The sequence below is a fragment of the Hyla sarda genome, chromosome 1 (assembly GCF_029499605.1).
Source record: "Hyla sarda isolate aHylSar1 chromosome 1, aHylSar1.hap1, whole genome shotgun sequence".
Taxonomy (NCBI): domain Eukaryota; kingdom Metazoa; phylum Chordata; class Amphibia; order Anura; family Hylidae; genus Hyla; species Hyla sarda.
The window spans coordinates 465,781,515-465,792,925 of NC_079189.1; the positions used below are offsets into that span (position 1 = coordinate 465,781,515).

An 11,411-nucleotide genomic window follows, 5' to 3' on the forward strand; every position below is an offset into this window, starting at 1 on the left:
TGTGTGTGTGTGTGTGTGTGTGTGTGTGTGTGTGTGTGTGTGTGTGTGTGTGTGTGTCTGCTATATCTATGCAGCAGACATCAATTTTCTCTGTAGTGTACTCCAACAGTTTTTCTTCCGAAAATTAAGCTGCCATTTAAAATTGTGCACTTACTTTATCTGCCTCAGCAACACGACTGATGACCTCTCCAGTGGAAGGGTTGATAGTGGAGAAAGTCTTCTTGCTGGCTGCATCTTGAAACTCGTTGTTTATGAAGAGCTGAAGAAGAGAATAAAAACTTTTTATATATGTTGTAGATCTTGACAAAACATTTATCTAATATATGTAATAAACATTTGATCTTTTTTATAAAAATTATGGCAAAAAAAAAAAAAAAAACACACACACACACACTCTCTAGTGGTGTCTATACTATGCAGCATCATCTTTGTCAAAGCGGAATCACCTCCTTTTGTGATCACTCCTGTCCTGTCTATCAGACTCTTGTCTGAAAACAGAAAGGAGAGAGTTACAGAGCAGCGTGCAATGGTTGAATGAAGAGGCCCAGCCCAGCAAAGCAAGTGAATGCATGGTGAGTGAGGGCATGCTCAGTGCTTGCATTGAGCGTGGAATCCTGCCAAAAGGAGATGTCAATGTTTCACTGTTATTTTTAAAGGGACAGTGTAGTCTCCTAGTGAATATGTTTGGTCTATTTCCCCAACATATATTTCCATTTTGTGGGAGTCATGCAAAATAAAAAAAAATACATTTGGTTAACGGACTGAAAGTGGTCCACAATAGACTACATTTAGTGCTTTAAAGAGAATGGGCATGCCGCAGTATATATCAATATACCTTTATGCCAGAATGGTAATGTTACCCAGGACAAAGCCTGAATGCAGTGTAAACTCAGCCTTAAAGTGAATGTCTGGGATACATTTTTTTTTTTTTTTAGCTAGTTACTAAATATATATCTGCAAATGATTAGTTATAATGCCAAGTAATTGCATGTATTTACTTTACATAAGTCAATTTCGGTTCTCACTGTTAACGCTCTTGGGCATTGTGTGTGGTTGTGTATGCAGATGGCACATTTTTCCTTTGGCTGTTAGATACTCATTTCTCCTGTTCTTGATCTTTACTTTATTCATGTTGCATACCAGTGACCTTTTGCCAGAGTCCGCCATACATTTGCCTAGTTATTCTGCGTTGTGCGTTTTTTGGACTTTGTCATATCCTCCCCCCCCCCCCCCCCGATTCCAGTTTAACCAGTTCTGTACAGATCGAAGACCTTTTAGATATTTTTAGCTCTAATCCTGGCCATGCACCTTGAATTTCTGTCTGAAATGGTTTGAAGCCAAGTTACACAACACAGGTCTTTATAGATTAGGAGGAGCTGTGGTCTCTCCTGACCCCATTTTTTTTCACACTGTTTAATTGCTGTACATCCCTTATATAGGTCGGCATCTTTTAAAATAAATTTAAAAAAAAGGATGCCTTATACCACAGCACATTGCTGGGGTCCATTCACTTTAATGTCCTAAACATCGTCCGGTAGCAACTACATTGGGGCCACTTCCCACATGTGCAAATAAACGTGTTAAAAGGAAGTTGTCCAAATGTAGTCACAACCTATGTTTGGGACATTAAAGTGAATGGACCCACTACAGTGCCCAGTAGTCGGCATCTCTTTTTTCCACAGGATTCCAATGTATACCTGGGACATACAGCAATAAAGCTTAGTGAACCCAACCTTACAGCTGCATTGTGCCCTTATTTGTCAGACTAAGCCTGCACAACATTTTTGTAGCACTATCGGTGACTAAACATACAATTCCTGCACGCTAACTACTATACACATGTGGTATCCACCAGATTCCACTGTAACAAAATTCTGCTGACTAAAAGTTCTATAGAGAGTTTGTTTACATGAGCTCAGTTCTTCTTCAGCGTCCTTTCTGGAGAGAGTGGGTGCTGATGCCTGCTGCTAGCTATAACTACCCAAGGGTAACCCCATCTCCAGAAAGAATGTAATAAGGGGTGCAGTGAGCATTTACTGGTGTTTGACAGATCTTTGGAACAGTGGCCTGTGCAAATGAAAAATTACATTTTTCATTTTCACAGACCACTGTTCCAAAAATCTGTGAGACACCTGTGGAGCGTAAATGCTCACTGCACCCCTTATTACATTCTTTGAGGGGTGTAGTTCCAAAATGGAGTCACGTGTGTGTGTGTGTGGGGGGGGGGGGGGGTCCATTGTTCTGGCACTATGGGGCTTTGTAAACACAAATCCAAAGGCCAAATGTCGCTCCTTCTCTGTATATATATATATATATATATATATATATTTATATTCGGCAGCTCAAATGCATAGCGTACCTACCTAACAGCCTAACCACATGATATGCTAACTAACAGGCAGTCTGAGTTGTGCCATATACTGCCACTTGTAGGTACACCTGAATAAAATAGAGGGCAAAACTTCAATATTTGAAACAAAAACGCTTTATTAAACAAGACAACATTACCAGAGACTGAAAGCATGGGACATAGACTTTGGATTGGGGATGTAGCGCATGTATGAGCTAGATTTCCAGCGACTCAGTTTACAAATCACATGGGCTGGTATCCCCTGACGAGGCTGCACCGATGCGAAGTGAGTGTCCAGATAACGCAGCCGGGTCACCCCCCCTAAACCTATCACTAAAGTGTGTACTTGTTTAACGAATTGCGGAGTGGTGAGAATAACACCTCAGAACAATAACGGCTGCGACCTACTGGTTCGTGTGATCAACAGGTTATGTAGAACACGAACCGGCACCACCTATGAAATGTGGAAAAGCAGCGGATGGTAACGACTAGCCCGGGTAAGGATGTTTTGGTAGTGCTCAACTCAAGCTCATAGTGGTCAGAATTCCACTTTAGTTTACTCAGCCTCAAACAAGTATCATTTAACGTTTCACTAGTGAACTCACCAGGTCTGAGGAAGCTATAGTAACCCAGAAACAAAGCTGCTTTCCAACACAGACTATCTTTGTAGCCGAATGGGGTACTGTCTAGAACAAAGACTGACTGTCTGAACCAGTCGGCCGACAAAGGTTGACGGGAAGAAGGCTTGGGTCCTTCACTCCTTAGCACACCTTTCAGAACCGCTTAACAGCATAGGATGAAAACAAGGAAGCCAAGTCGGAATGTGCCAAAGTGATGTGGTGCTGAACCCCCGATAGGTATAACTTAATCGTGTTATGTGCTAGGTGAAGAGAAGAGTGGCAAAATGCAATAAAACCCAAGTAGGAAGTAACAGTGTGTGGAGTCTCCTCCAGTTACTTGCTACAAACCAAACCCTGACCGTATGCGTAATCCCAAGTGCTAAATATGTATATAAAAATACCTACCTAGTCGTCAACCTAAAACAGTGGTAGGTTGTAAATGTAACCAACCTGTGGACGTGACAGGCGATGACACCACTAATACAGCAAGCCTGACCATGACACTCAACCAATATATAACCAAAATCATCAACCTGAAGCTGAGGCAGACAAACTTCAACTGAAACCAAGCTACATCTCTGTATGCACGACCCCAAATGCTGAATGAACATATGAAAACACATAATGACAACGTCGTCAACCCGAAGCCGTGTCGGGTAGTAACTGAACCGACCTGTAGACGTGACAGGTCTGGCAAGAATGAAAACTCAACTAACTAAAACTAATAGAATCACTGTCAACTTGAAGCCGAGACAGATCGTAACCATGATTGACCTATATATGTGGTATCGGAAAATAAAACTATACACCTGTAGCCTAACCCAACTGTTAACTAAACACAACATATGCAGGGGTGTGGAAATTTTTTTTTTTTATAACTACTTGTCCAAGGGACTAAAGTGGAACACAATCTACTTGTCCCTCAAGAAAATCCACTTGTCCTGGTAGATGAAATAATTTTAACCAAAATAGTACGATCCATCCCACTAGACCACCAGGGATGGATATAACATCCCTTTAGACACTGGTGATCTAATGGTTTAATAGCGGCCATGATGATCGCAGCATGCCAGGCTATTTGCGGTGGGAGAGCTGTAGATAGCTCCTTTTACACCCGAGGCAAGCCCCCCCAATCTGACCCCTATAACTCCAATTTTTCCATATACAGGGATGTATGAGGGTAATCTCATGTGCCGTGATCTGTAGTTTTTATTGGAACTTTTATTAGGAAAGGGGCTTATTCACATATATACGCACTATTTAATCACTATTTTTCAGTCTCCATAGGGACTTCTATATGTAGTCTTTTGATTGGAAACCACTGAACAATGCTGTGTTACTGGGGGGGGGGGGGGGTTCTGCTTCTCCACTTTATGTGGTGCATTTTATTTACTCTAATTATGTGTCAGAAAATGCTGGAAGTTGCATTTAGTTACTAGATAACTACAACTCCCAGCATGCCCTGATACAGCCTATGGTTGTGTGGGTGTTGCAGCATGTTGCACTGTGTAGTAGTACAGTTAAGGTTATTGTGTAACATGCTGGGAGTTGTAGTTTTGGTTTGGGCGCGTTTGCGTGCATCCGTGGGGCTCTTGGTTGGCGGGTGAGTATGAAGGGGGCGGGATTCTGGGGGTGCAATTTAGTGCGGGTGGCCAGAAGACACTAAAAATAAATAAATAAATTATATAGCACAACTGGCAGCAGCACTTGCCAGTCCGCCCCTGTACAAAACAAACATACACATATCATACATACACATGCTTGAGAAAGGCTCTATTGTCGAGCCGAAACGTCGCTTTCTGCACAGATGTGTGAATAAACCCACGCTTTATTGATATTTTGGAGTGCCGCTTCTACTTTCTATTTGATATTACTTGGGAATTGGTCTGTTCCTGAAGCTGTAGCACCCAGACGGATCTGGAATCCTTGAGCACGGTGCTCCCCTTCATCCATACACCGGCCAATGCCCACTATATTACACATTACATACATACATACACCGGCCACTGCCCCCTATATTATACATTACATACACATATACCGGCCACTGCCCCCTATATTATACATTACATATACATACACAGGCCACTGCCCCCTATATTATACATTACATACATACATACACAGGCCACTGCCCCCTATATTATACATTACATACATACATACACCGGCCACTGCCCCCTATATTACACATTACATACATCCATACACCGGCCACTGCCCCTTATATTACACATTACATATACATACATACATACATACACCGGCCACTGCCCCCTATATTACACATTACATATACATACACAGGCCACTGCCCCCTATATTATACATTACATACATACATACATACACACACCGGCCACTGCCCCCTATATTACACATTACATACATACACCGGCCACTGCCCCCTATATTACACATTACATACACCGGCCACTGCCCCCTATATTATACATTACATACACCGGCCACTGCCCCCTATATTATACATTACATACACATATACATACACCGGCCACTGCCCCCTATATTATACATTACATACATACACCGGCCACTGCCCCCTATATTATACATTACATACATACACCGGCCACTGCCCCCTATATTATACATTACATACATACATACACCGACCACTGCCCCCTATATTATACATTACATACATACACCGACCACTGCCCCCTATATTATACATTACATACATACACCGACCACTGCCCCCTATATTATACATTACATACATCATACATACAGACACCCACCACTGCCCCCCCCACATCATACATTATATACACAGACATCATACACATACCACACACACACACACACAATCATACACATCCACTCACACCATACATATGCACACATCATACATATACCCGCCGCTGATACACACCCCCCCCCCCCCCCCCCCCCCCTAATCATACATTACATACATACATACATATACAACCACCCTTCCCGCCGCCTGCATGCTCGGCCTCCTCACCTGAGCTTCACACCCCCCGCTCTACATTACACAAGAAGCAGGGGGAGAGCGAGGACGAACACAGCTCGGTACACAGCTCCTCCCCTCCCCCACACACAGCTCCATCCGCCTCCCCCACACACAGCTCCATCCCCCTCCCCCTGCTCTGTCTCCACAGGACCTAATCTACCACGGAGAGGTTGCAAGTTTGCACGGGGAAAACACAGAGCAGGGGGGAGGGGAGAGAGGACGTCCGTGCACAGCTCCTGACCTCCATAATGACTGCTGTGCGTGAGGAGGACAGACTGCACTGCACGGGGAGGACAGACTGCACTGCACAGGGAGGATTTCTGTGTGTGAAGGAGGACAGACTGTGGCACGGGGTGGGTTCTCTGAGCAGCGGCCCCCGGCTACTGAAATCAGCTGGGGGCCGCCACCCCCTCCATACACCCTGAGCGCCAGTGTGAGGTGCAGACTTGCATCGGCTCCTGCACCTCACACTGACATTAACGAAAAATAAGGGAAAAGTCGGTCTGTCCCTGCTCGCCCGATACAGGGCTAAATCTATGAAAAATTCACCTGCCCAGAGCCCAAAACTACTTGTCCCGGGCATCGGGCGATATGATTTCCACATCCCTGATATGCAATGACATTGTCGCCAACCTGAAGCCGCGGCGTACTGTGCTAGGGACGCCGTGGGTTCTTATAGTGATAAACACCGCCCCCTCTCAAAATACAGGCTAACTGCGTTAGCCTTCACACATATATACACACTCAGAAGAAATGGGGTTACAAATTTTGGGGTGGCTTTTTTCCTATTACCCCTTGTGAAAATGAAAAATTTGGGATAATGCCAGCATTTTAGCGAAAAAAAAAAAAAAAAAAAATGTCATTTTTAATGAAAATTCTTCAAACGCATTCCTTAAGGGGTGTAGTATTTTTTTTTGCCTTTATGTCAGAACCGCTGTAACGATCAGCCACCCCTGTGCAAATCACCTTAAATGTACATAGTGCGCCCTCACTTCTGAGCTTTGTTGTGCGCCCGCAGAGCATTTTACGTCCACATATGGGGTCTTTTTTCCCCCTTTTGTGAAAATACAAAGTATGGGGCAACACCAGCAAGTTACCGTACTGTAAAAAAATTTAAAACATTTTTTACAACAACATGCTGGTAAAGACTCCAACTTTACCTTTTCGAAAGGGAGAAAAGGAGAAAAAGACCCAAAATGTGTAGTGCAATTTCTCTTAAGTACGGAAATACCCCATATGTGACCCTAAACTGTTGCCTTGAAATACGACAGGTCTCCTAAGTGAGATAGCGCAATGCGTATTTGAGGCCTAAACTAGGGATTTGCATAGGGATGGACATAGGGGTATTCTACGCCAGTGATTCCCAAACAGGGTGCCTCCAGCTGTTGCAAAACTCCCAGCATGCCTGGACAGTCAATGGCTGTCCGGCAATACTGGGAGTTGTTGTTTTGCAACAGCTGGAGGCTCCATTTTGGAAACCGTGCCGTGCCAGACATTTTTCATTTTTATTGGGGAGGGGGGACTGTGTAGGGGTATACATATATAGTTTTACTTTTTATTTTGTGTAGTGTTTTTAGGGTACATTCACTCGCTCAGGTTCCCAGTGAGTTTCTCACTGGGAGTTTGAGCTGCAGCAGAAAATTTGCTGCATCTCAAACTTGAAGTGTAAAACTCGCTGTAAACCCGCCCGTGTGAATGTACCCTGTACATTCACATGGGTGGGGCAAACCTTGAGCTGTTGCAAAACTACAACTCCCAGCATGCCCTTTGGCTGTCCATGCATGCTGGGAGTTGTAGTTTTGCAACATCTGGGGGGCCAGTTTGGGGACCACTGTGCAGTGGTCTTCAATCTGTGCTCTTCCAGATGTTGCAAAACTACAACTCCCAGCATGCCCAGACAGTCCAGACATGCTGGAAGTTGTAGTTCTGTAACATCTTGCCCTTCAGATGTTGCCGAGCTACAACTCCCAGCATGCCTGGGCAGTCTGGGAATGCTTGGAGTTGAAGCTTTGCAACATCTGGAGGGCTACAGTTTGGACACCACTACTTAGCGGTCTCCCAACTGTTTTCCTCCAGTTGTTGCCAAACTACAACTCCCAGCATGCCCTTCGGCTGTCTGGGCATGCTGGGAGTTGTAGTTTTGCAACAACTGGAGGCACACTGGTTGGGAAACATTTTTTCCCTAACTCAGTGTTTCCAAACCCGTGTGCTTCCAGCTGTTCCAAAACTTCAACTCCAAGCATGCCCAGACATGCTGGGAGTTGTAGTTTGGCAACATCTGAAGGGCCAGATGTTACAGAACTACACCTCCCAGCATGCCTGGACTGTCTGGGCATGCTGGGAGTTGAAGTTTTGCAACATCTGGAAGAGCACAGATTGGAGACCGCTGCACAGTGGTCTCCAAACTGCGGCCCTCCAGATGTTGAAAAACTACAACTCCCAGCATGCCCAGATTCTGGGCACGCTGGGAGTTGTAGTTTTGAAACTCCTAGAAGCAGCAGTGAATATCACTTCACGGCGATATTCACTGCTGCCTCTACTTGCCTGCCGCTGCTGCTTCTTCACTTGCCTGCTTAACCGAATGACTTTTATAAACGTCATGATACGAGAACTACTAGCACATCATGACGTTTATAGAAGTCATAATGCGGGAAGGGGTTAAAGACCTAAGCATTCCAGGACTTCCCTGCTGTGTGCGCCCTGGAGGAAAGAAATTGTGTAGTCAAACCCTGCTATCTCCCATGTCTGATTAAGGAGCAAATCCCCATAGCAAACCTCGCCTGCTCTGGACAGTCTCCACACAGACAGAGGTGGAAACAGGGAGCACAGTATCTGACTAAAAAAGACCACATGACTTCCTCCAGGGCATACATCAGCTGATAAGTACTGGAAGGCTTAGATTTTTTACTAGAAACGATTTACTAATCTATTGAACTTTCTGGCAAAAGTCGATTTGAAACGTTTCCAGATATATATGACTCCCATCTGGTAGGGCTCCAAAGTAGGTACACAGGTCCCAGATAGATATTACCTGTCTAGCCACTGGGAAGCCCTACCTAATGATCAGGTAGGGGTTCCCAATAGGTGTACAGGCCCCCAGATAGATATTACCCCTATTTAAACAATTATGCCCCCCTAAGAAGATGGGTTAGCCCCTGATGACAAGCAGGTCCTCCCTTATTATTAGGCAAGTTAAGTTTCACAGCTACAGTACATCTCCCTGCTGCAGCCCAAAACGAGCCTTCTTTGCGGGGGATGCGCGCGTTAGGAGACGTCCTGAGCTGTGGATGCGATGATGTCACCAATCGCGCGTATCCCTCCAGGAAGACTCGTTATAGGCTGCAGCAGGGAGATATAGGTACAGTAGTAGTGTGTGCCGACATGGGTGAAGTCTTCCGGCGTTTATTGCTGCTTGCCCGAAGCAGGGCTAAATGCCTGAAGAAATCACCTGCCCGGCGCCGGAGTTTGAGACCCTTGCTTTAACCCTAATGATGATTAAAAAAAAGTGGTCATGAATAAATGACGTAAAAATAAGCCATTGGCCTTTTAATACTGAATCATAACAAATTTTTTATTTTTTTTATTTTTTTAAATGCCTAAAAACAAAGATTTGCAACAATGACTCCATCAGTAATATTCTACGTATTTACTGAAGCAATTACCTACTAATAAAAAATAGAATTTAGGGCTTGTTCACATTGCCATCAGGCTCCGCTATATGGAGCTTCGTCTGCTCGGAGTTAATCGGAGGAAATTTTTTTAAATAAAATCGTGCATGCACTATTTTTTTTCCCCTCCGCACAACTCCTGTAAGCTACCGGATCCCAGATGTATCCCATTCTAATAAATGGGATCCGTAGAAATCCGGTGGTGTCATTTGTGATCCGACTTGTTTTGAAGCTGCTCGGATATGTGAATAGCAATTGCATAGAAATGTGAACTTAGTTCTGTGCTTTAAACAGGACTAATACACAGACAATTCTTATTGTGTCAATGTTGCTTATTGTTTCAGGCCAATGATCTCCATACTGTGGATTGCTAAATGTTGCAACACTACAACTTTCACAATGCCAGAACAGCCAAAAGGGAGTTGTGCAGATCCATAGCTTGGAGAACACGCTTTTAGGCAATAAAATAACTGAATGTTTTTGTTTTTCCTAAAGTAAAACAACAATAAAAGGCTATTTAAATGCAACATTAGAAACCAGACATAGATTAGGGCAGTGTTTCCCCAACCAGGGCGCCTCCAGCTGTTGCAAAACCACAACTCCCAGCATGCTCGGACAGCCAAAGGCTGTCCGAGCATGCTGGGAGTTGTAGTTTTGCAACAGCTGGAGGTACACTGGATTAGGGAGTTTAAAAATGACAAAATCCTAGCATGTCCTTGTAGTTTTGCAACAGCTGGAGGCACATTTGTTGGGAAACCTATGACCTGAGGGTAAAAAGCTGTCTGGCATGCTAAGAGTTTTATCTTTTGCCAGGACCAGATAGAGCAGTACAATTGGCTCAGTGCACAGAGTTTTATTTATTTATTTCAAACAGAGTGCCTTCAGCTGTTGCAAAACTACAACTCCCAGCATGGCCAGAAAACCATAAAAGATGAACAGGGGGAACACACAGAGCTCCACATCCCCAGATAAGGGGCACACAGATGTAGGAAATATAATGGGGCGGTGGGCTTATTACATTGCTAATACACATCGCACCGATCTCAGATTGGAGGAGGCCTGTGCACCGACCACTGCACCACACCACAACGGGGGCATTACCTGGGTATACTGGACATCAGGCTTCGGGTTGGGGGCAGGAATGGCGGCAGCAGAAAACCTGCCAACCTGGACGCCCAGGGGCACATGGGGCACCCTGGAGCAGACTTTCCCCAGCACAGTTCGCAGCATGATGCAGCCGATGACTCGTCCAGACACTACCCGCACAACAGCCGCCGCACCCCGGTCACTCAACTGCCTAACACTGGGAGGAAACTTCTGCAAAGTTCGAATGGTTTTCTGATAGCGCAGGGCGCCACCTACCTGTCAACGAGGGTATCCGGCCAATCACCGCGGAGATTACAGCTGGGGGCAACCAATAGGAAGGAGACAACAGCCCCTCCTCTCCAGAGATCTGCAGATCCCCAGTCACTGTGTACACTGTTCTGACAGACTACAGGCTACTAGTGCGGTTTTAGGCTTTTATCTATGTATTTCTATGGTAGTCGTCTGGATCTTCCCCCCCAAAGTCTGAACAAAGGCGTAAAAGTTAAAAACGTCTACAATCTCTAAGGCTAAGCTCTGCATCATACATGTGCACAAGCGTAGTAGACATGCTGTAAACTTCATATGGCAGTGCTCCCCAACCTGTGGCTCTCCAGCTGTTGCAAAACTACAACTCCCATCCTGTCCTGACAGCCGACATGACATTTTTAGACCAGTGATCTCCAAAC

The 11,411-nt window shown here is 44.8% G+C and overlaps 1 protein-coding gene across 1 annotated transcript in view; it reads right to left on the reverse strand.

The window, feature by feature from the left end:
* Window positions 1-10,983, reverse strand: part of ALDH2 (aldehyde dehydrogenase 2 family member) — a 59,840-nt gene extending 48,857 nt beyond the window's left edge. The window contains exons 1-2 of the mRNA XM_056536111.1: window positions 10,741-10,983; window positions 155-259 (exon numbers count right to left, since the gene is read on the reverse strand). Of these exons, the coding sequence (XP_056392086.1) occupies window positions 155-259; window positions 10,741-10,869 (234 nt within the window). The 5' untranslated portion in view covers window positions 10,870-10,983. The remainder of the gene's footprint in view (window positions 1-154; window positions 260-10,740) is intronic.
* Window positions 10,984-11,411: the final 428 nt, after the last annotated feature.